General features: G+C 43.8%; 2 protein-coding genes across 2 annotated transcripts in view; both read right to left on the bottom strand.

Annotated features, from left to right (window-relative positions):
• LOC145396451 (uncharacterized) overlaps positions 1-23,535 on the bottom strand; it is a 487,788-nt gene that overhangs the window by 226,688 nt on the left and 237,565 nt on the right. The window lies entirely within an intron of this gene.
• On the bottom strand, positions 6,763-8,257 carry LOC145396477 (zinc metalloproteinase nas-4-like). Its single transcript, XM_080269849.1, has 3 exons — positions 8,160-8,257; positions 7,285-7,405; positions 6,763-7,212 (listed from the first exon to the last, which is right to left on the bottom strand). The coding sequence occupies exons 1-3, from the start codon at positions 8,255-8,257 to the stop codon at positions 6,763-6,765; spliced, it is 669 nt and encodes a 222-aa protein (XP_080125975.1).

Below are 23,535 nucleotides of genomic sequence, written 5' to 3'. Positions count from 1 at the left end.
TCTCCCCTCACCCTCCACCTTTCCATCCTCCCCTCCTCCTCCCCATCCCCCCCCTCCACTTCTCCTAATGCAGCTTCACCATGTATTACGTTTTACTGCCACTTCGCTTTCTCCCCCACACACCCCCTCCATCACCCCCCTCCCCTCCACTGCACACCATCATCATTTCATCATCACCACCCCCTGCATCATCAATACCATTTTTCCTTCCCCCCCTCACTGTTCACCCTCACACACCCCCTCCATCATCCCCTTCCCCTACCCGGTACATCATCATCATCACCACCACCCCCTCCATCACCAATACCATTCCTTCCCCTTAACTCACGGTCATTCCCCCAACCCCCACCTTCTCCGCCATCCTATTCATCTTAACTCCCACCCTCCACCACAGCCACTCCCTCCCCTTTCACCATCCCTCCTATTCCACTGTCACAGTCCACTCCGTCACCCCCTCCTCCAACACCCCTCCATCACTAATATTGTCTTTCACATCATTCCCTTTCCAACATCCTCCAACATTCCCGCTTCTACCCCTTTGTCACCTCCAACACCCTGCTTGTCACCACCACCCTCATTTCTCTCTTCACCACCGCCACCCTCCCTTCTCTCTCCACCACCATCCTCATTTCTTTCTCCACCATCACCACCACTTCAAAACCGCCACCACTTGCTCCACTACCATCCCTTCTTCCACCCCCCTTCCACCTCCAGAAACCTCTCCACCACCACCCTCACCTAACTCCTCTTCATCATCTCCATCACTTCACCACTCCCTCCATCACTACTGCCATCCCCCCAATCATCACCACCCTCACCTCCCCCTCCTCCATCATCATCGTTACTACACCACCATCCACTCCACCACCACCACCACCACCACCACCACCACTTTTCCAATCACTTTAACTGGCCAATCTTGCAAAATTTCCCCAAGTTTCCCTTCCGTCTCCTCTCTTCACATTCCCCACCCCTCTCCCCTCTCCCCACCTTCCCTCTCGTTTCCCCTCCCTTCCATTCCCTTCCTTGGACCACCTCTCTCCCTCCCTTTCTCTTCTGTCCCTCTCTTTCCTACCATCGCCTTCTTTCCCATCACTTCCTTTAATATACAGTAAAATATAATAAAACACGTAAAATACAATAATTCCATAGTCTTTATATTATTTTCAAAGGGACTGCTGATACAAGATTATTAGGAGGAGATCTGAGAGTCTTGATATCATTTGACTCTCATGTTTATAGATTTTTACTAGTATGTGAATCTAGTATTTCAATGTGGACTTTTCGTGGTCTGAAGTTATAGACCCGGAGTAGCCCTGTATTGCTGAGTGATGTGTGTGTGTGTGTGTGTGTGTGTGTGTGTGTGTGTGTGTGTGTGTGTGTGTGTGTGTGTGTGTGTGTGTGTGTGTGTGTGTGAGAGAGAGAGAGAGAGAGAGAGGAGTACTAGCAAACAGGTAAACAGGCATGCAGGAAGGTGGTTGTGTGTGGGGGGAGTGATGTGTGTTGTGAGGGGTGGAAGGAAGGGAAACAAGGTATACAACCATTTCCGCTCAGGTGACCCAGGTGTTCGTCTGTTCGTGTTTTATAGTCACGCATTGTGCCGCCCCGGCCCCTAGCACGGCAGCTCCACCAGGTAACACTTTCACCCCGAGTATCATTTTTTTTTTTCTTTTTTTTCATTGTTACTATCACCAGATGATTTTATTAACCCTACAAGAGACAGTAAATAATCAAGTAGTTTTTTCACTCCAAGATCTATATTTCTTTCATTCTTGCTTCCACCAGACGATTTTACTCACTTTAGGTCAGATTTTTAATATTCAACGGGTTAGTGAAGGCTGCATCTAACCCCCTTCATTCGGAAACTCTCCCAGGCTGAATAAAATCGTCTGATAATATGGGAAACAAGATACAGAATAAGTAATGCAACTGATGAGGCAAAAAATTTTCATCCCAGGCCTATGATTATTTTATTCTTGCTACCTCCGGACGGTTTTATTCAGCCCAGGGTAGACTTTAAAACTTGAGGTGGTCTGATATAGCCTTCGTTAACCCCTCTACTACCAAAGGGCTCTCTTAACCTGGAAATAATCGTCTGGTGTCGGCAAGATAACTTACGAAAAGATGTCACTGTATTGAGGATGTTGTTGTTGCCCAAGGCTCATTTGGACCTCAACCCGGTGGACTGCAGGATGAAGTTGCCCTCCTCCTGCAGTCCACCGTCCTCCTTTCCGGGACAGGGAAGGACAGAGGGACATTTGCTGCCTGGCTGTATTAGTGCCACCACGAAAAGGCGTCGCTCTTCAGCACCAACGAGGGATTGAATACATAAACAGACATAAAAAAGATCAATCTCATTATTTTTTTCACTGCTTCCCCCCTCCCGAGTGGCATGTAATAAAACCAACAGGAAAAAAATAGTCTACCTACCTAATGTTCTTGTGTTAGTGGTGTGGACAGGAGAGTTTGGGCCCGACCTGACCCCTCTCCAGACCCAGGGGAAGCAGGCAATATACAGATCTCTTATATTACTGTTTTTATTTTTTCACCTTAATTGTATTGCTTCCCGTGCCCTCCCCCTGGTCAGATATTATGTCCCCGTACTCCCCTACCCATCCCCCATCCCCCATTCCCCTCTTTTTTCCCCTTCCTCCATTCCCCTCTCCCTCTCCCACCTGGTCCCAAGAAATGTCCAGGCATCTCCACGTAATTGCTCTTTAATTTCCACCTTTTCCTCCTCTTCTTTCACAGGGAGAGCTTTCCCCCCCTTCTCCCTCTTTTTTCCCCTCCCTGCTCCGTTCTTATCTCCCTCCCTTCTCCCTCCTCTTCCCCTCCTGTCTCCTTCCTTTTTTCTGCCAGTTTTCCTAGGCTAATTAAAATGAAAATATAATATCCCTATTAGTTTTGGATACGTACTTCATTAACCCATCCACCCATCCATCCATCCGTCCTTTCATTCCATCCATTTAACATTCGTACCATCCATCGGTCCGTTCGTCCATTCCATCCATTCATCCATCCATCCATCCATCCATCCATCCGTCCATCCATCCATTCTTTCTCTATCCATCCATCAATCCTTTCCTCCCATCCATCCAATCATCCATCTATCCATTCCACCCATCCAGCTTTCTGTTCATCCATCCATCCATTCATCCTACCCATCTAACCTTCTATCCACCCATTCATGTAACCATACATCCATCCATCTCACCCATCTAACCTTCTATCCATTCATCCATCTACCTATCCATCCAACTAACCATCCACTCATTCGTCCCATCCACTCTTTGCATCTATCCACTCATTCATCCCACCCATGTAACCTATCCATCCATCCATCCATCCACCCATCTATCCATCCATCCTTCCATCCATACTTCTGGTATTTTAGTGCCATACGAAATTCCAGCATATACCACAGCTTCGATTAACTGGTATTTAGGTATTTATTTCCGTGATAACTAGGTATAAAAACTTTGACCTACACCTGAGGACGTTTTACCTTTGATTTTGTTTACATAGTTTTTTCCCTTCTACCTATAAAGTAATATATTCAGCTTAAGGGAAGTCTTCTTAAAATAATGGCTATATAATAATTTTGTCCGGTTCTAGAAATCTGTCCAGTGCACAGTAAAATTATCACAAGGTAAAAAAAAAAAAAAGTATATGTTTAAAAATGGAATCGAAGTAGAGGGGTTGAGGGTTCATTGATCTCTCTCTCTCTCTCTCTCTCTCTCTCGTGTGTGTGTGTGTGTGTGTGTGTGTGTGTGTGTAATATCGGTACCACTGATATATCCACTGATCCACTTCCTTCTTTACTGCCGTCACTACTGTTATCACCATCATTACTATCATCACTACCACAATCGTCACTACTATCTCCACAACCATCATCACCACTACCATCATCACCACTACCACCACTATTTCCACTACCATCATCACCACAATCACCATTACCAAAGTCATCATTACTGCTACCACTATCATTATCACCACTGTCATCATTACTACTGTTATCACCACAACCACCACTACGATCATAACCACAATCACCACTACCAATGTTATCACTACTGCCACCACTATGATCATCACCACTATCATCACGACCACTGTCATCACCAGGATCACCATCACTATTATCACCACAATGATCGCTACCACTCATTACTACTGCTACCCCTATCATCATCTCTACTACCATCACCAGCACCACTATCAGCACCACCAATCATCACAATTACCTCCACTACCATCATCACCACTATCACCAACATCACAATCATCACTATCACTATCATCACTACCACCGCCACTACCATCATCACCACAACCAGCACCTCCATCATCACAATCATTTGGCCTGTCCCACTAAACGTCATTACTAACCTCAGTCATTATCACCATCACTGTCATCACATTTTAAACTAAGAGTATAAAGCACTCAGACAGCGCATACCCCTGCCAATGCCATTGGCATTAAAAAGGATCCGGATCCGGATCCGTGGAGCTATTGTGTGAAATACATGGGATCCGGATCCGCCCCCAAATTTAACCAATTGTTCCTCCACCCCACGGCCCACTCTTCCATAAAATTTTATTGAAATTCATTGAGAACACTAGGAGATATTTTACATAGGATCCGTCCCCAATTTTAATCAATTCTTTCCTGGCTCATGGCCCACCCTTCCACCAAAATATTCTGATTGAGAACTTTTGGAGATATCGCCTGTATAATCAAACAAACAAATACACAAACAGAGGTGAATACATAACCTCATCCAACTTCGTTGGGGGAGGTAATAATAATTATCATCACTTATTCACCTTCGACTCACAACAAGAATAAAATCATCTGAAAATCGTCTTTCTGTATTAAGATTGAAACAGCTTAATCATCATTAACTGATTTTTTTTTTACCTTATACAACGAAGTCCCCCCTAAACTGAAGGAAATCGTCTGGTCGTAGCAGTGATGGGATTCTCAAAGCTACTTACGATCAATTCTGGATCGTAACTTAAGATATCTTTTCACAGGACGAACAGAACAAGGAAAGATTTGTGCACTCCTTTCCCTGACTATCCTGCAGAAAAAAAGTTATAACCTGGAGTGAATTTCGTCTCGTAACTAAGATTTATTAACTAAGATATATTTATGAAGTTAGAGCAAGAGTTAGGGGAAGATACAACAGCCTCCGTGTCTTTCCTGCAATTCAAAACCTGAGTTAGGAGAGGGAAATGATCGTAAGTGCGTTTGTATATCCGTATTCTCGTCGGTAAATGAAGATCCCTGACACCACTACCTTTGCGATTTATTTTTGGATACGACTGGTTTATATCCTTTTGTATGTATTTATGCAGAGTAATGGCGATGTTAGATTTATTTAACACAGAGATGGACAGTAAAGTGTAAAAAGCAGAATAAATCGCTTGGGAAAAGGGGTTAGGGAGCTTCCTTATCCAACGGAAATACCAGCCCAGGATTAGGATACAATAGTTAAGATGAAGGGCGTGATTAATGGGTAAATATTTTCATTATTCGTATTTAGGTTAATGTGAAAAATAAATCCCTTATACATGTGCCAGACAACCTTGTAAAATACAGGAATTTCACTCTCTCTCTCTCTCTCTCTCTCTCTCTCACACACACACACATGAAGAAGTGTTAAGAAAACCATACAAGATACGAGGATTCTCTCTCTCTCTCTCTCTCTCTCTCTCTCTCTCTCTCTCTCTCTCTCTCTCTCTCGCCAGCTCAGCATACTCCCTTGCACCTCTCACTCACATACTTCTGCATGATGCAATGATGCAATTTTACCCCTTGCTCTTTGAAATATTCCCTAATTAGATGACTTTTGGTGGAACGTGTATCATTATGCGCTATCTCTTCATGTCCATCTATCTAACTACCTCTATCTATCTATCTATCTATCTATCGTCTGTCTTTATATTTGTATCTATCCATTTATCCATCTATCTGTAACTGCCTGTCTGTCGTTGTATCTATCCATCTATCCATCCCTATATCTGTCTGTCTACCTATCCATCCATCAATCGATCTACAGTATCTATCTATCTATCTTTCTATCTATCTATGTCTATCCCTTACTGACGCTCTCCCCCTTGACTGACAGCGTACACCTTACCTCCCTGAGTCAAGGCAGCTTCATAGTACTATACCCAGTTTACTGTAACCTGGCTTAAATTGCCACCTCTTCATCGTGAATGCTGAGTTGTAACAGGAGAATAATATCATGCATGTCACGAAGAAGTGCTCCATAAAGGATACATAGCAGTGGTATTATCTTTTTCTGCCACTAAGCTACGTTACATAAGCTACACAAGGATCTCTCTCTCTCTCTCTCTCTCTCTCTCTGCCACGTAAAGAGATAGGAACTTTATTAAAACCGTGTTGTATATTAGACATTATATGCAGTGAGTGTCGATATTAGAATTATGAATAAAATAATGAAGTGTATTATGCAAAATTCATAAATAAAAAAACAAGGGTAGGGAAGAGGTACTCCAGCCATAACACCTCTTCCTTGGCGACTTATTTTGCATCTAAACACCGCCTTGAAGGTTATTTATCTCGCTTTGGTATCGTCATAGTTTGCATTAGTAACACACAAGAGGGTATCCAGATCAGAAGAAATCGCTATGGAAGTGGCGTTACGAATTCTCCAAAGACACTACTAAGAACAAGAATAAGGCCTAGTCAATTAATCAGTGTATTTATCTACCGCAATTATCTCTTCAGTAAGGGGCCCTATGGTGCGGCACTTCCCTGCACTTAAGGCGCCTGATACCCTTACGCCACGCACGGTAAGGCACGGCCCCGGGTAGATCATCCCCTGTGTAGAAGCCAGTACAATCGTAGAGTCTGTTGATTTTTGCTACATCCCCTGGGCTCATCCTCTCCCTCTGACCAATCTTCGCTCTGTGTTTTAGAGGGACGATCGTGGCCGTTCCCTTAACTCGGCTGAATCCGTAGCGACCGTAGTGCATAATGCTGCCGTAGTCGTAGGGCAAGCCAGCGGTGATCGCAGGCCTGTTCTGGCGTAGGATGAAGTTCTTCTGGTGAGTCTCCTGTATGTTTTGGCTCCTTATTTTGATGTAGTGGCGGCGATCACGTCTTTGGTGCTCGTGTCTAAGGCCCAAGCTGTGCAGTAGCTCATGGACCAATGTGCCAACTTTTATGAAGCACTAGGATCCCAGTCTCATTATGGAACCTTATGGCCTGTACCCCACCTGACTGGAACACCCTATCCCACGTACCATCCTCAGTGTACCTCTTCTCCGGGACCTGTACCTCTCTGCCCCTTCGAAAGTAACACAGGTGCGGCTCTCAATGTACCGCATGGCCCGCTTGATCTTTCGTACCTCGGCCGGTCGGAACCTGTGATCGAGGGTGTAATAAACTACACCTTTGGGCCAGAGACTCAGCTACTCCAAGTCTCTGCCATCCTTACACCTCCCCACCGCCTTCACCAACACCGCCACCACCACCACAGCCACCAACAACCACCGCATCTCCAACCTGATGCCGACAGACATCTGGCAGTTTTACTCGACACACAAAGGGCCAATATTATCTTGTTATATTTTACTGGCAAACTACACTATTTTTTTTTTTTCAACCTACTTATGATTCTTTTAACTTTTAACACTTATCGAACCCCTAAAAAATCTCATTACTTTAAGATTTAGAAACTATTATATTTAAGTCTAATTCGGAGTTTTTTTCTTTTTTTGAGAAAAACAAAAGTGCTAAAAGCTATCGACATTTTTTGGCTGAACTTTAAATTTCTTACGTTGTCTGCCAGGTAATGCCAGACGATATTATTCTTACCATACAAGACCAGTAATGATAATGTTTATATATTACCTGGAACATTCAACCCCTCCAGTGCGAAGACGTTTACTTTATTAACTTGTTCTTACTATCTTTAAATGATTTTAAAAAAACTAGGAGGAATCCCTCGATGAGAAAGAGTTAACATCTTTATTTTAAAAGACAAGTTAAAAATTTAGCGATGACAAAGACGTAGTTATTCTGATTTAGTTCCTATATTAATATCATTGTGTATCTATGCTAACAAAATATCTAATGAATGACCTGACCTTACCCGGATCAAAATTGGCACTTTCACCATGTCCGGGATGGGAAGAAGTCAGTCGATTGTGGTGTAGAGGGATCAAGCACCAAGATCTGAAGCTTGGACGTGGCGATACTGTGCTCTATGAACATCCTCTCGCATTAATGAACTAGCAGGGGACTCAGCATTACCCAGATCGTTTGGAACTGGTACATTAAATCTTCTTTCATGTTCACCAGCATGTGTGTGTTGTCTATTCTGGTGACGACTTTCGATTAACACAATGTCATTTCTTTCAATTGAGGTTTTCAGTGCTTACTGTGCCTATGGAGTAATTACTGCAGTGTCAGGATCCAAGCATAACTTATGTCTTTTCAGCCAAATGTGATAATCGTTCAACTCGGCCAAATGGCGTACCTAATGTTGGCCGGGACGCCTCTAGGGTTGCACCACCAACATCCTACCACCATCATCAGTGCCACTATCATCATTACTACCACTGACATCATTATAGCCGTCGTCACTACCACTGTCATCACTTCTCCCACCACGATCACAGACACTACCACCATCATCACTACACCAGCTGCGGATTAACTTTGTGACCCTTTTGGGACGTGAGAAATGGTAAGCAGTTTTATTCTTACTGCTGCCAGACAAAATTATTCGTCATAAAATTGGTCATTCGTCATATAATTGTTAAGGCAATTGAATTTACTGTCAGTACAACCTTTCCAGCAATAGTTTCCAAAGCATGTAAAATGACCAGATCTGCCTTTCAATATCCGAAACAGGAGGCAGGGGGGAGGGGCAGTTACGGCTCGGGGCGGTGGTCTACTAGTACGCAGTATTTCGCTTTCCTAGATCAAAAAAAAAAAATCTACACACACACACACACACACACACACACACACACACACGCACAAAACTTCATATTACGCATGAAATTAGAGTGATTATACTTATATCAGATTTGCCATGGTAGGCTCTTTCAAACTGTCATGTTGTTGATTTTTTTCACATCATTTTTCTTGTTAAATTATCCGTGACGCCTCTTGCAACTTAGGGTAGACTAGATTTTTATTTTCACTTGATATTCCCATTAATATCCAGGCAGTTGGTCTATCCCGCTAGCTATTTCTTCCCACTTTTTCCTACCGGCCTCAGCTGAAGTTTCGTTGAGTGGGTGAAACCTTCTGGGCAGTTACTCTTTTATAGCGAACTGGCAGGAAAGTTACCGCTGTCTTTTTCCCCTTAGGACGTAACTACTGTTGTATATATAACGTAGCCACTAGAAGAGATATCGTCGTCATGTACTACCAAACTCAACATTACTCTTTTGCAGTGTACACAGTGAAAGAGATAGTAGCTTTCATGTACACTTATCAAACGGTATCACAAAGACTAGAAGACCCGTTGCTGTTGGCTTCCCTTTGTACTTCCCCTCTCATTTCCCTTTCCCTTCCTCCTCTCCCCTCCTCTTCCCTGCTACCTTCCTTCCGTTCCTCTTCCTTTCCTCTCCCGTCCTCCTCCTCCTCCTCTTCCCTGCTACCCTCAATACCTTCTTCCTCCCCTCCCCTCCTATTCTCTTCTTTACTAACCTCATTGTCTTTCCTGTCTCCTCTCCTCTTCTCTACAACCTTCATTCCCTTCCTATCCCTTCCCTCCTCCCTCTTCCGCTCCCCTCCCATCTCCATTGAAGCTTGTTAGTGAAAAGAATAGGATAGTTTTTTCTGTATACTGTTTTTGATAATGGAAAAGAATGGGAGAACAGAGAAATTTACCATACTGTTTTGAGAGGAAAGTCGGGGTGAATTTTTTTATGCGTATGCAGTATATTTCTCTCTCTTTCTCTCTCTCTCTCTCTCTCTCTCTCTCTCTCTCTCTCTTATCCCCTTCTTACTCCTGCCTCCCTGCCTACCCACCCTGCCTTATCTTCGCACTCCTCATATAAGCCATTTACCGCCTGAATCTCTGCCTGTATTTCTATTTCTGTACCTACCGGCCTGCCTCCCTCTCTCCTTGCCTAACTGCCTACCTTACTGCCTGTCTACCTTTTTTTTTTCTGCCTACCTCCCTTATTTCCCTCATCCTCAACTGTCAACTTCTCTTCTTCCCTCCTTTCCTAACTCCCTTCTTTCCTATTTGCCTGCCTCCCTTTCTTCAGCCTAACTCCCTCTCTTACTGTCTGCCTGCCTGTCTCCCTTCCTAACTACCTCTCTCCCTTCCTGCCTAACACTCTCCCTTCCTACCTTCCTCCCTTCCTTCCTCCTTCACTCCCTCTTTCCTCCATTACTGCCTCCCCCACATCATTATCCAACATATCCCATCCTACCTGCCCTCCCTTCTGCCTCTCTCCCTGTTTACCTTCCTTCCTCTCTGCTTGTCTGTCTTCCTCCCTGCCTGCCTTTCACACTATCTGTGTTCCTCCCTGACTGCCTGTCTGCCTACCTTCCCCCCTGCCTGCCTTTCTCCCTGTTTTCCTATTTTCTCCCCTGTATGTCTGCTTTCCTCCCTGCCTGGTTTTCTCCCTGTCTGCCTGCCTTCCTATCTCCCTGTCTACTTATTTCCTCTTTGACAGCCCTTCTTCCTACTTCTTTTCCCGTTAACCTTTTTTCCTCCTTCCTGCCTACCTCCCTGTCTGCCTACCTCCCTGTCTGCCTACCTCCCTGCCTGTCTACCTCCCTGCAGGCGTAGCTTTCTCCATCCCAACTTTCCTCCCTGCCTACTCCCATCTCAGCCTGCCTTCCATCTTTGTCTGCTTTCCTCCTTTCCTACCTTCCTCCCTACCTACCTTCCTACCTTCACCCTTGCTTGCCTTCCTTCCTGCCTCCCTTCCTTGCATCAGTAGTTCTCCCCTGCCTATCTACCCCTATCACTTTCATTTATTAGTCCTGCCTTCGCTGCCTCACTTCACTCATGCCTCCCTCTCCCTCTGCCTCACCCTCTGCCTCTCTCCTTCACCCTTCCATCTGGCCAGGGTACCATCTCCCTAGTCTATCTGTCGCCCTCCATGCCACCTCTCTCTCTCTCTCTCTCTCTCTCTCTCATTTGCCCATCTCCCTGCATAAGCCAGCCTATCGCTCCCTTAATACCCTCCTACCTAATTTCCTACCTATCAACCCCCTGCCGCTTATAGTACCTCACGCCCTTGCCTATCCCCTACCTATCCCCTGCCTCTCCTCCTGCCTATCTCTCTGCCTTCGTGCCTGCCTACATCCTTCTCTGCCTGCATTTTATCCGCCTGTCTATTTGCCTTACTGCCTACTTGCTTACCTACAACTTTCTCTGCTTGCCTTTCTGCGCAGATCTCTTGACTGTCTTTATATCTTCCTCTCTTCCTACCCTCCCATCTGCCTCTCTTCCTTCCTGCCTGACTCTGCCTGCCTTCCTACCACCCTCTCTGTCTGACCTGACCTACTTCCCTCTCTTCCTTTCCCTGCCTCTCTGCCTGTCTACTTCATTGCCTCTCCATTTGTCTCATGCTTTCCTGCCTCTCTCTCTCTCTCTCTCTCTCTCTCTCCTTTCTACCTCACTTGCTACTTCTCACTTCTCTGCCTTCCAACCAACTTTCTGCCAACCTTTGAACCTAGCATCCTGCCTTCCTTCCTACCTTCCTTTCTGCCGGCCTTCCACCCTCCCTTTGTACCTGCCTTCAACCTCCTTTTCTGCCTTTCTTCCTACCTCACTTCTGCCTGCCTGCGTGCCTGCCTACCTTCTTCACTGCCTTTCTGCCTCCATTCTTCCTATCTATCTGCCTCTCTACCTCATTGTCTACCTGTCTCTTTCTCTGTTCCCCTTCTTACCTCCCTACCTTCCTTTCTACCTCCCTTCTTACCCTACTACCTCCCTTCCTACCTTCCTACCTCCCTTTGCGCCTACCTATCTGCCTTCTTTCTGCCTACTTGCTTGCCTGCCTACTTGTCTCACTGCCCAATTGCTTCCCTACCTCCCTTCCTACCTCCCTTCCTTTCTGGCTTCTTACATTCCTTCTTCCTACCTTCCTGTCTTCCTGCCTGCCTACTTTCCTGTCTGCCTGCCTGCCTACCTACCTACCTCATTGCTTGCCTGCCTCCCCAGTGGGTTGGGAGCGTCAGCCTCACAGCCCGGAGCACCAAGATGCCTCACCCATTACCTAGATTAGTCCGAGGGTAGGCAGGAAGGCAGGCAGGGGGGGTAGGCAGAGAGAGGCAGGCGGAGGGAGATCGGATTAGCTGGGAGAGGGAGTCGGAAGGAGAGAATAGTGGTAGGCTGGCGAGAGAGAGAGAGAGAGAGAGAGAGAGAGAGAGAAGGGATATGGAGGAGAGAGGGAGGAAAGAAGGGAGATCAGGAGGAAAAAACAGAACGGAACAATGGAAGAGGAGGAAGGGAAAGACGGAACAGAAATGAGAAATGATAAAGAACTGGACAAGTGGAAAGATGATGATGATGATGATGATGATGATGATGATGATGATGATGATGATGAGGAGGAGGAGGAGGAGGAGGAGGAGAAGGAAGAGGAAGAAGAACAGGATAGGGAAGAGGAGGAAGAGGAAGTGGACGTCACTGGAGAGGGGCGAGAATCAGAACAGTGTGAAGGAAATGCGAAAGCAGAGAAAAAGAGAATGGGGAAGAGAAGACAGAATAGAATGGCGAAGGGAAGAAAACAGAAACGAAAAGGAAAGAAGAAATGGATGAGGGAAAGGAGAGGAGAAGGAAGAATAAGAAAGGTAAATGAAGAAGAAGAGTAGAAAGGATGATGATGATGATGATGATGATGATGATGATGATGATGATGATGATGATGATGATGATGATGATGAGGAGGAGGAGGAGGAGGGGTTAAAAAGAGAGAAGAGAAGTGTAGGAGAGAAGAGGGAATAAGGGAAGGTAGGAAGATAGAGTGTAAGAGGAGAGGAAAATTGGGAGGATTGGACGATGGAGACAAGCAGTATATGAAGGAGGGAGGAAAGGAAAATGGGAGAGAAGAGAGTAATTGGTAGGGAAGGGGGGGTGACAGGCATGACTGAATGAAGGAATAAGTCAACAAATAAATGAGAGATGAAAGAAAAAATGAAAAAGAAGGAAGGAAGGAGGGAGGGAGGGAGGGAGGGAGGGAGGGAGGGAGGGAAGGAAGGAGGCGGTAGGAAAATTGGAACGGAACAGAAGGAAGGAGGAGCGGGAAGGAGGAGGAGGAGAGTAGGAAAACTGGAGGAGTGTGGGAGGAGGAAGTGAAGGGAAGGGAAAGAGGAATGGTAGGAGGAAGGAAGGGGAAGGGAAAGGAAGAGGTGGAAGATGGAAAGGGGAAGGAGGGAAGAAGGGGCGGAAGAAACAACAAAAGAATCACGGGAAAAAGAGGGAAAAGAAGAGGAAAAGGAGAAGAGGAAGACAGAATTAACAGAAGTTTGGGTGAGCGTAAATGTGAAAGTTGGAGGAAAGGGGGGAAGGGGAGGGAGCGGGATGGGGAGGAGAGGAAATGGTGGGGAGGAGAGTAGATGGTGGGGAGGGGGAAAAGGAGCAGCAGGGAGGAGGAGGAGGAAGGAGGAGGAAAAGACGGGGTAGAAAGGAAGGAATAAAGAGGGAAGGAGGGAGAGGAAGACGAGGAGAGGGAGAGGGAAGGACTGGTGGGAGAGGAGGGGTTGGGGAGGGGAGGAAATGAGTGATTGAGAGATGAAGGACAAACGAAGCAGAACAGGAGAAATGAAAATGAAAAGAAAGTAGAAATGGGGAGACGATGGAGAAAAAAATACAAGAGAAAAAGAGTTTGAAGGTAAGGAAAAACTACAGGAAAATGTTGGAGAAGGAGAGGAGGAGGGAGAAAAGACAGGGAATGGAGGAGAGAAAAAAGTAAAAAAGAGAGCTGGGAGAAAAATGAGAGAGGGAAAGAGAAATAGCAGGAAGAGGAGAGAGGGAGGGAGGAAACAGAGACGGAATGAAGGAGAGGAAGGAAGACAAAAGTACAAAGGAATACAAAGGAGTACAAAGAGGAGAAAAACAGCAAAAGATCTGTTGGTCCTGTCTAGGCTGTTTGCTTTAGGGTAGGTAAGAACTAACGTGACTATCCTGTTAAAGACAAAGATAAGAGTGCAGGAAGGGAGAAAGGAGAGAAGGAAGGGAGGAGGGAGAAAGGGAAGAAGGAAGGGAGGAGGGAGAAAATCGAGGGAGTGGTTGTGAAATGAAGAGAGAGGAGAGAGTGAGGTAAGAGAGAAAGGGATGGAGAGAAAGTGGGGGATGAAGGGGGAGGAGGAGGAGGGAAGTCAAGTGTGTTGATGAGAGGAGATGAGGTGGTGAGACAGGATTAGAGAGAGAGAGAGAGAGAGGGAGAGAGAGAGAGAGAGAGAGAGAGAGAGAGAGAGAGAGAGAGAGAGAGAGAGAGAGAGAGAGAGAGAGAGAGAATTTTAGGGGCGATGCAACTAACTTAACTGTGATCGAAAGTTTTTAACCTTCGCAGAAAACGAGACCTTTTAGTCCACTTTGATGCCGCGAAAATTGAAAAGCAATGCGCGGAATACGAAATCTCTCTCTGCTGTGCGATGAAATGAGAGAGAGAGAAAGAGAGAGAGAGAGAGAGAGAGAGAGAGAGAGAGAGAGAGAGAAATTAGAGAAAAAAAAAGGCAGTGAAAAAGGGATCTCTAATGAACAGAAGAACAACTTCAACAAACGGAAGTGTGTGTGTGTGTGTGTGTGTGTGTGTGTGTGTGTGTGTGTGTGTGTGTGTGTGTGTGTGTGTGTGTGTGTGTGTGTGTGTGTGTGTAATATTTCAGGGGGCGCCTCTGAGCTTCATACCCGGCAGGCTTGATGACATGTAGATGGACTGATGAATGGATAGGATGGTGGATGGATGGACAGACTGACAGATGGATGAAGGTGTAGACTGACAGACTGATGGGTGGATAGATAGATAGGTAGATGGAGAAACTAATTCATCGGTTTGAGTAATTGAATGATTGATGAATTAATTTTACCTGTTAATATACATCTCCATAGAAAGGTAAATGGATGAATGGGTAATACGGACAGTGAGTGAGTGAATGGATAGACAGGCCAGTTGGTGGATGGATGGATAATTAAATGGCCAGATTGAGTGAATGAATGAATAACTGGTGACTGGATAGACAAACCAGTTGGTGGATGGATGTATAATGAAGAGGCTAATCCGACTGAGTAAAATAAATTACTGACTGGTCAATTGTGGTGTACTGACTGAGACTGTAAATAACTGGTTGATTGATTGTAGGATTGATTAACTGAACAACAGACATATTGACTGATAGACTGATGAACTGAATGATAGATATACAGACTGACACAGAGGTAGATAGATAAATACAAGTTGAAATAGAGGCTTAGGGAGAACTGTGAAAAATAAATCTGTGTATGCAACTAGTGGGGAAATTTTGAGGTGAGTTCTGCACAAAAAGAAAGAGAGAAAAAAAGGGAATGGAAATTAAACTGCTTCATTAGATGCATATTGTGACAGAGTGGTAATGAGAGAGAGAGAGAGAGAGAGAGAGAGAGAGAGAGAGAGAGAGAGAGAGAGAGAGAAAGAGAGAGAGAGAGAGAGAGAGTAAAAACAGCATACAGTACCATCAATGAAACACCAAATATGCAGTACAGCAAGGCAAATGCAAAACCATCATTTACAAGCCAAGCCAACATCAGCAAAACTCAGCATCAGATACCTAACCATGCACACTGAGGGAGAAAAGGGGAGGACGGGAAAAGAGAGGGGGGAAGGAAAGGGAAGGGGAAGGGGGAAGGGAAGAGGGGGAGGGTAGTCTGGAAATAGCCCTGATGCCCCTAGTAAGCCTTCCTAGCGCTCCTATGCACACTGCTAGGATACTGTCTGCTAGGCCGTGTGTGTGTGTGTGTGTGTGTGTGTGTGTGTGTGTGTGTGTGTGTGTGTGTGTGTGTGTGTGACCAGAAGAGCAGATGTATTGTTGTCAGTTTCCTTGGGGTTTCTGGCGCTCCCTCCTTAGCGAGTTGGTTCAATATCGTATCATCATTCCAACCTCTTCTTCGATAATGATCTTTGATGTTCTCTTTTAATACCTGAAAGTCTTATTCTTGATGGACTTATGAGGCTTTTTAAACACCATTTGGGTTATAATGATGATGATGATGAGTTCTGTTATTAAGCCTATCAGTCTACTACTACTACTACTACTACTACTACTGCTGCTACTACTACTACTTATTATTATTATTATTATTATTATTATTATTATTATTATTATCACTGCATATTCCATCTCAACCTCTCTTGATACAGTGATGTCTTCCCACAAAACTATAATATTCAGATTAGTTAAGACTCTTCCTACTGATCTGGGATTAGATGCTGCCTTGATTAACCTTATCGATAAGACAACCCTTTCCTAAGTTAAAAAGTAATTTGTTGGGAAATACGCAAGAAAAATAACGTTCTTTTGCCTACAGGGGTTAGTACGTTATTAGAGAAGTTGTTGTGTGTATTGCGACTTTATCTGTGTGTGTGTGTGTGTGTGTGTGTGTGTGTGTGTGTGTGTGTGTGTGTGTGTGTGTGTGTGTGTGTGTGTGTGTGTACATATTCATATCCGTAATCAGGTGTGACTGTGATGCGCGGAAATGGCTTTTTTTTTAATTGTCAAAGAAAAAATGGTTGACCGTGTGAATAAATGAATTAATTAATTAATGCAGAGAGAGAGAGAGAGAGAGAGAAGCAGACAGGTAGATTCAGAGATATAGACAGGTAAATACGATAGATAAAAAGACGTGGATAGATATAAACAGACAGGTAGCTGGAGATAAATATGAAGACAGATGAAGATATATATACAGACAGACAGATGGAGATAAATACAGGTAAATAGACTTATAGATAATAGATTTGATAGATAAAATGACGTGGTCCTCTTCTTTAACGACCTCCTAAGTGGTCTTCGATAACGACACAGTTGGGGGTCATTTAGTACTTAATGGGTATGGCCGGGGTAATCTGCCTGAGGGCTTTGATGCATTAATTAGCAAGGTGGCCAGGTGGGGTCATTTGGGGTCATTAGGCCAGGTTAATGAGGGTTCCCACGCGTGATTATGACGGTTTAATATCGGGGCACAAAGGCTTAATTATGGAGGCTAATATTCCGCCAACTCGTGATATTATCGCTAAACCGGGATTAATAAATAGTAGATTAAGGTGGAACGTGGTAAAATAAATAGCAAAGGAAGAGGTGCTAAGATCATGTTGACATTTCTGCAGCAGCCATCCTGGAAATGAATTGAGGCTTCTTGCAACAGACAGAGAGATAGACAGATTATATTCAGACAGTGAGACAGATTATATTTAGCTATCAATTACATAGATGGACAGACTATTCAGTTATGATATAGCTATAAAGTTTATTTTTAACCGATATGTAGACAAAGCAATATTCACTTACGGAGAGTGATTACGTTTAGTTTCTTTGTGCTGAGATAATTTTTTTTAGTTTTGTCCACCTTCACGGCATCAACGAATATAGAAAACAAAATTACTTCCAATGATTACTGTGCGGGCAAACGGAGCGAGCGAGAACACTGCACTTCAACGAAAATTTGGTGTGTAAGATTTTTGCCCCACAGGACTTGTAAACTTCCCTGCTTAAAGAGGGTAAAACCGTTTTCTTCTTTGCTATGGAACAAATCGTGGCAAGTTATAACACTGAAACTTATGAAACTTGCCATCCAGTGGTATCGGGATTTTCCCTGAAGAGCCAAATATAGTCGAAAAAAAACTCCAAAAACATTTCAACTGGGCAAGAACTGAGCACTGAACTTCTCTTGTGTTTCGGTTATTAGGGCAAATATATATATAAAAAGGTATGGCATGTAGCAACTTTCTGAACGTATCATGAAAATTGCTTTCTAGTGGTACCAGTGATCCCCTCTCCTCAAAAAAAAAAAAAAAAAAAAAAAAAAAAAAAAAAAAAAATTATTTGTTGCACTGAAGGTCAAAATTACAACCTCACTTCCTCGGACACACTCCACACCACAACCTATTTCTTGACGTTTACTACAACCCTTGAAAGTGTCATCGTCGCAGCTACCCTGAGACTTCCAGCATTAAACAGACAGACAGACACTTTATTTTCAGTTATTATGCCCCAGTTTTACGAGTGCCATTTATCAACAGCCTGTCGTTAGTTTCGCTAATTGGTGCAGTTATATATGGCAGTCCTATACACCCGCTGTTTATACGTATGATTTATGGCATTTATTATCACTACTGGCTTAGACCGATTTGGGGATGTCAGTTTTTTGTTTTTTCCTTTTTTTTCTACATAGTTGATTTTTTGGTATGAGCTTTGAGTACTGGTTTAAGCTTATAATTTTCATGGGTTTTGATTTTTGACATAGATATTGATACTGCAACAGGCTGACTTTGGTCCAGGTTTTAACTATGACTCAGACCTTGAATGTGGCGCGGATTTTTAATTTGGCACATACTTTGAATCTCTCTCTCTCTCTCTCTCTCTCTCTCTCTCTCTCTCTCTCTCACCCGTCCATCCATCTATCACCCTAACTCTCTTTCTCACTACAGTCGGTTGTTTTCACCTGACAGAACTGGACCACAACTTATGCATAAAAACTGTCTTTGCATGAAAGTCGATAAGCCTCTGTTTTGTGGCATGAATGAGTCTCCTTGGCTACTGTTCAAATCAACACCTCAGTCCGAATGTACTTGGCCATTATCTGAGGTGTAAGGGGTTAAGGCTTTCTCAAGTTAAAGCAAACGCGCTATAAAACACTACATCTCCAGACGATTTTCTTCAGCTTTTGGGAGACTTCTCGTAGTGATGAAGTAAGGTAATATATAGCATGGTAAAAAAAAAAATGGATTATTAAATTCATGTGGTGGCAACAAGTGGGAAAAAAATACCCCCCAAAAAAATCGATTACCATATTCATGTAGTGGTAACAAGGAAATAAACACAAATAAACAAATCTTAAAAATTTAATGCAGACTTTGCCACGATTCTCTATGAAAGGTGTCCCCAAAAATGAATGAAATACTCGACGGAAGCAATAATGAAGGGAAACACCATCACCTAACTGGAAGTATTCAATTGACGTGACTGACTGCCCAGACCACGATCATTAATTTAGCTTCCGGTATTGACAACGACCTAAATCATTCATATATAATACAGAGCAGAAGTAATGGCGTTTTTTTGTTTGTTTTTTTAATGATATACGATTATTGGTGTGAGGCGGTGAAGATGATTACTGGTGTGAGGTGGTGTAGATGATGTTGATATTGACTCGCAGCGCCGACTCACTAACAGGATACTGAACACCCCGCTCCACTGGCTTACATGATGGGTATCCAGTTTTCCGTTGTCGCCTTCGTTATATCTGGTAGTGTGATACGGCTTGCCTGGAGCATGAATAGTGAAAACGGGGTTATCTTCGTTCAGTGCTTAGCGCGACCTACGCCACTGGATAATTTTGCATGAGTATGTTCGACTGCGACATCACAGTGAACGGGCTCTTGAGTGCATTTCAGCCAGGTGAAGTATTAATGGTATGTACTTTATTCTATTCCCTCTCACACAGTATTATTCAGATTAGGAACGACGAAATAAGGGGATTACGTATAGCCTTCATTAGAGCGTTCCCAGCTATACATAATTCAAAAACTGAATAAAAGCCAAAACATTTGCCCAAAAATGTGTATCAACCGCTATCACTAAAAAACCAGTGCAGTAATCCTCTGGCAATCGGAGGTATATTATCGCAGGATCGCCTAAATCGAGAAAGTTTTAGGATTTCGCCCGCCGGGTTTCATTGTCTCTTTGCGTTCCTGTCTAAATAAACTACTATCCATTTCAGAGGCGGAGTTGCGCTGTTTATCGCAAATATCTCCTAAACGAATCGTTGGATCAGTATGGTATTTCAACACACTACTTTTGACATCCGGGCCTAATTTATGACCCTTAAACCATATTGCTATTTATGTTATGTAAGGAGTTTACTCGTGAAAAATAACAGAAAGTCGACTAGTCATGTTGACGCATTCGAAGGAAAGTGTTGCCCCCCCAACACCCTCCCAAACTATTCCTTAACTACCCCTACTTCTCCCCCTTCTCGTCCTCGTTATCCCTTCTATTCTCCCCGAGCTCCTCGCCTCCTTCATCACTCTTGTGTCCCTCCCTCATTATCCCAGCACTGTATTATACTGTAAGAATGTTATGTAGTTGTAGACGTATTGATATGATTATTTGCAATGGATGCAAGTCGTATTTCGCGTAGAAAGTACTGTACATCAGGATGATTACGTACATGTAATAGAAGTTATGCCTATATGTTTGCAGTGTTTATGGTCAACCATTGAAATTAACGAACTACAAATTGTATCACTTGTTGCCTGAACGTTCTCGGAGAAGATATTACTATTATTACAATACTGTGTATTCATCCTAAAATGTCAGCATGGTCCAGTTGATATATATTGTTTTACCTGTCTCTATTTATATTATTACAAAATTATAAACTCCAATGCTATATTGTATATGATGCGTAATATTCATTAATGTATACATACATACATCGTCATTTTATTGTAAATACTATTACATACATATTATGTATGCAATTAGAATGAGAAAAGAAAACGGAAGTGCAAAGATGGGAGAGGGATGGTGTGACTGGGAGTGAAGAGGGAAACGGGGAGGGGGTGAACGCGATATTTGGGGGTAGGGAAGGAATGGTCAGAGGGTTGTTCAGTGTTAGTGGAGGAGCTACCCCACACAGTCGCACTCGTCCGATTTTGTATAACACCTTAGATTTGATGACTGGATTAGGCTTAATATCCTTCAGTAAACTCCTAATGTAACATATGTAGCAGTATGGTTTAAGGGTCATAAATTAGGCCCGGATGTCAAAAGTACTGTGTTGAAATATCATACTGATCCAACGATTCGCTTAGGAGATATTTGCGAAAAACAGCGCAACTCCGCCTCTGAAATGGATAGTAGATCAGTAATCCTCTGGCAATTGAAGGCATATCATCGCAACTTAGCCGAAATTATGAACCCCCAAGCCAGATATCTCGGGACACTCCCCTCAGAGTTTGGAATCAATCAGCCCACTATTTTGAGATATTTTGGCAACAGACAAGACATACACAGACACACACACAGCTGCAGATGATTACATTATCTCCTTGCTAGGTGGTCGATAATTACAAGTTCGTCTGGAGATAGCAGGAATGATACGAAATTAAAGTTGGCCAACATCAGACGGGGATGCAGGATGGTTTGCACAGAGTTGCTGGACACCTCTCTGTACATATTATGAGTTCGTACTGACACATTTAACAACCTGTGCTTTTTTTAATTTGACCTTTAGCCCCATAAAACCTATTAAAAGGCTTACCAACCACATCCACCCCCCTCCCCAGAAAAAGATGAGGGTGTCTGACGGTATTTGTCAAAGCAACAATTTTACGACGCTTGACGTGAATCGGTGAAATGAGGGAATGACACCAGACTGAACTGTTTTTAAGAGAAAGAAGATAGAAAGAAAGCAGTGAAGACTGAGCAAATACAGTACGATCACCACCAAGAAAGAAGAGGGAAAGAAACTGAATAAACGATGTATCAGTAAATGGTCTCCAGCATAATTTGGAAACCATAATAATGCGTTGGTTGAACTGGATGAAAAAGAAAGAAAAAAAAACGCTGACGCACAGTACTGGCTTCCAAGCATTCATTCCCTTCACTGACTTAACATTACTGACTCAAAGCACTGACTCAAAGCGCTGACTCAAAGCACTGACTGAGCATGACCTTAGAATAAAATGCAAAAAGGTCATTGAAGCTCGGCCTTTGAACGCGCCTGAGAGCCTTTACCCTCTGCTTTTCACCCCCTCCCTACTCTAAGGCCTTTTTTGATGGCTTTGTAGGTGAGAGAGAGAGAGAGAGAGAGAGAGAGAGAGAGAGAGAGAGTCTTATTTCATTGCTTTATTCACTCTATTTCCAGACTGATGAGGTAAAGTGAGTGGCTGATGAGTAAAGGAGTACTGTACATTACGTGAGGAGAGAGCACACGATAACGACAGAAGTAATTAACGTGTGACTAATTACCTTGTGGTTATCAGTGATCAAATTAATTAACCACGACAGGTAACAATGATGAGTCGATCAGGAAGTGACTATGAATGAATGAAGGACTGTATGAAGGAATGAATGTATAAGTCAATAAATAAATGGGTGAATGAATGAATGAATGAAGGGAGGACTGGAATGTATAAGTTAATAAATAAATGGGTGAATGAACCAATGAATGAATGAAGGAGTGTATGACTGAATAAGTGTATAGCTTAATAAAACAAATAGGTGAATGAATGAGTGAGCGGGCGAGTGAGTGAGTGGGTGAGTGAGTGAGTGAGTGAGAACTGATGGGTGAATGAATGAATGAATGAATGAAAGAGTAAGTGAGTGAGCGAGAGAATGAATGAATGAATGAATAACTGCCTGTTTGAATGAATGAAGGAATTAATGAAAGAATGAAAGAAACTGACTGAATCAATGCCAGAATGAATGAGTGGATAACTAGATGAATGAAAGAATAAATAAGTGAAAAAAGAAATGAATGGAAGAATGAGGAAATATTCAACTTAATGGATGGATGATTGAATGAATGAATGAATGAATGAGAAAATAAACAAATGGTTGAATGCGTGGCTGAATGAATGAAAAACTGAACAAATAACTAGACAGATAAATGAATAAACAGTTGACAATGAAGAAATGAATACGAACCCGCGAGGCAAAAATTCACCCATCCATAAATCGTGAATAATGACATGAATATTAATGAATGAGATCAGAGGAGGCGGGCGATGAATAAATGAAGAGGCAGCCTGACTGAGTGTAGGGCTGGGGTTAATGAATAGCGGAATAAATTGCGTGTGCGTGCGGTTGTGTGAGGGATTTCTCGTGGTGGGTGAGTGAGTGGGTGAGTGAGAAGAGAAATGAGTCAGTGAGGCAGGGGGGTGGGTGGGAGGGTGGGTGGATGAGGTAGGTTGGTGGGTGGGCGAGGCAGTGGGTGGGTGCATGGATGAGTTGGGCACATGGGTGGATTCATGATCAAGGATGAGTGGGTGAGGCAGGCAAGGGGGTGCATGGGTGGGTGGGTGCATAGGTGGATGGGTGGTTACATGGGCGACTGGGAGGGGCTGGTGGGTGGGAAAGTGAGACAGGTGGGCGGGTGGGAAAGTGAGACAGGTGGGTGGGTGCATGGGTAGTGGGTGAGGCAGGAAGGTGGGTGAGGCAGGAAGGTGGGTGAGGCAGGAAGGTGGGTGGGTAGGTGAGGCAGGAGGAGGGGCGGGTGGGCGAGGCAGGTGGGGTCCCAGGCTGCAACAGGTGAGGCTAAAGATGAGGTGGTGATCAGGCAGGCAGGCGGGGCGAGGCAGCTTGGGAAGGCT

Source organism: Coenobita brevimanus, chromosome 38 (genome assembly GCF_032717465.1).
Source record: "Coenobita brevimanus isolate Jiangsu-jjx chromosome 38, ASM3271746v2, whole genome shotgun sequence".
NCBI lineage: Eukaryota > Metazoa > Arthropoda > Malacostraca > Decapoda > Coenobitidae > Coenobita > Coenobita brevimanus.
Note: the sequence above shows the minus strand (reverse complement) of the source record. Positions and strands in the feature narration are given on the sequence as shown.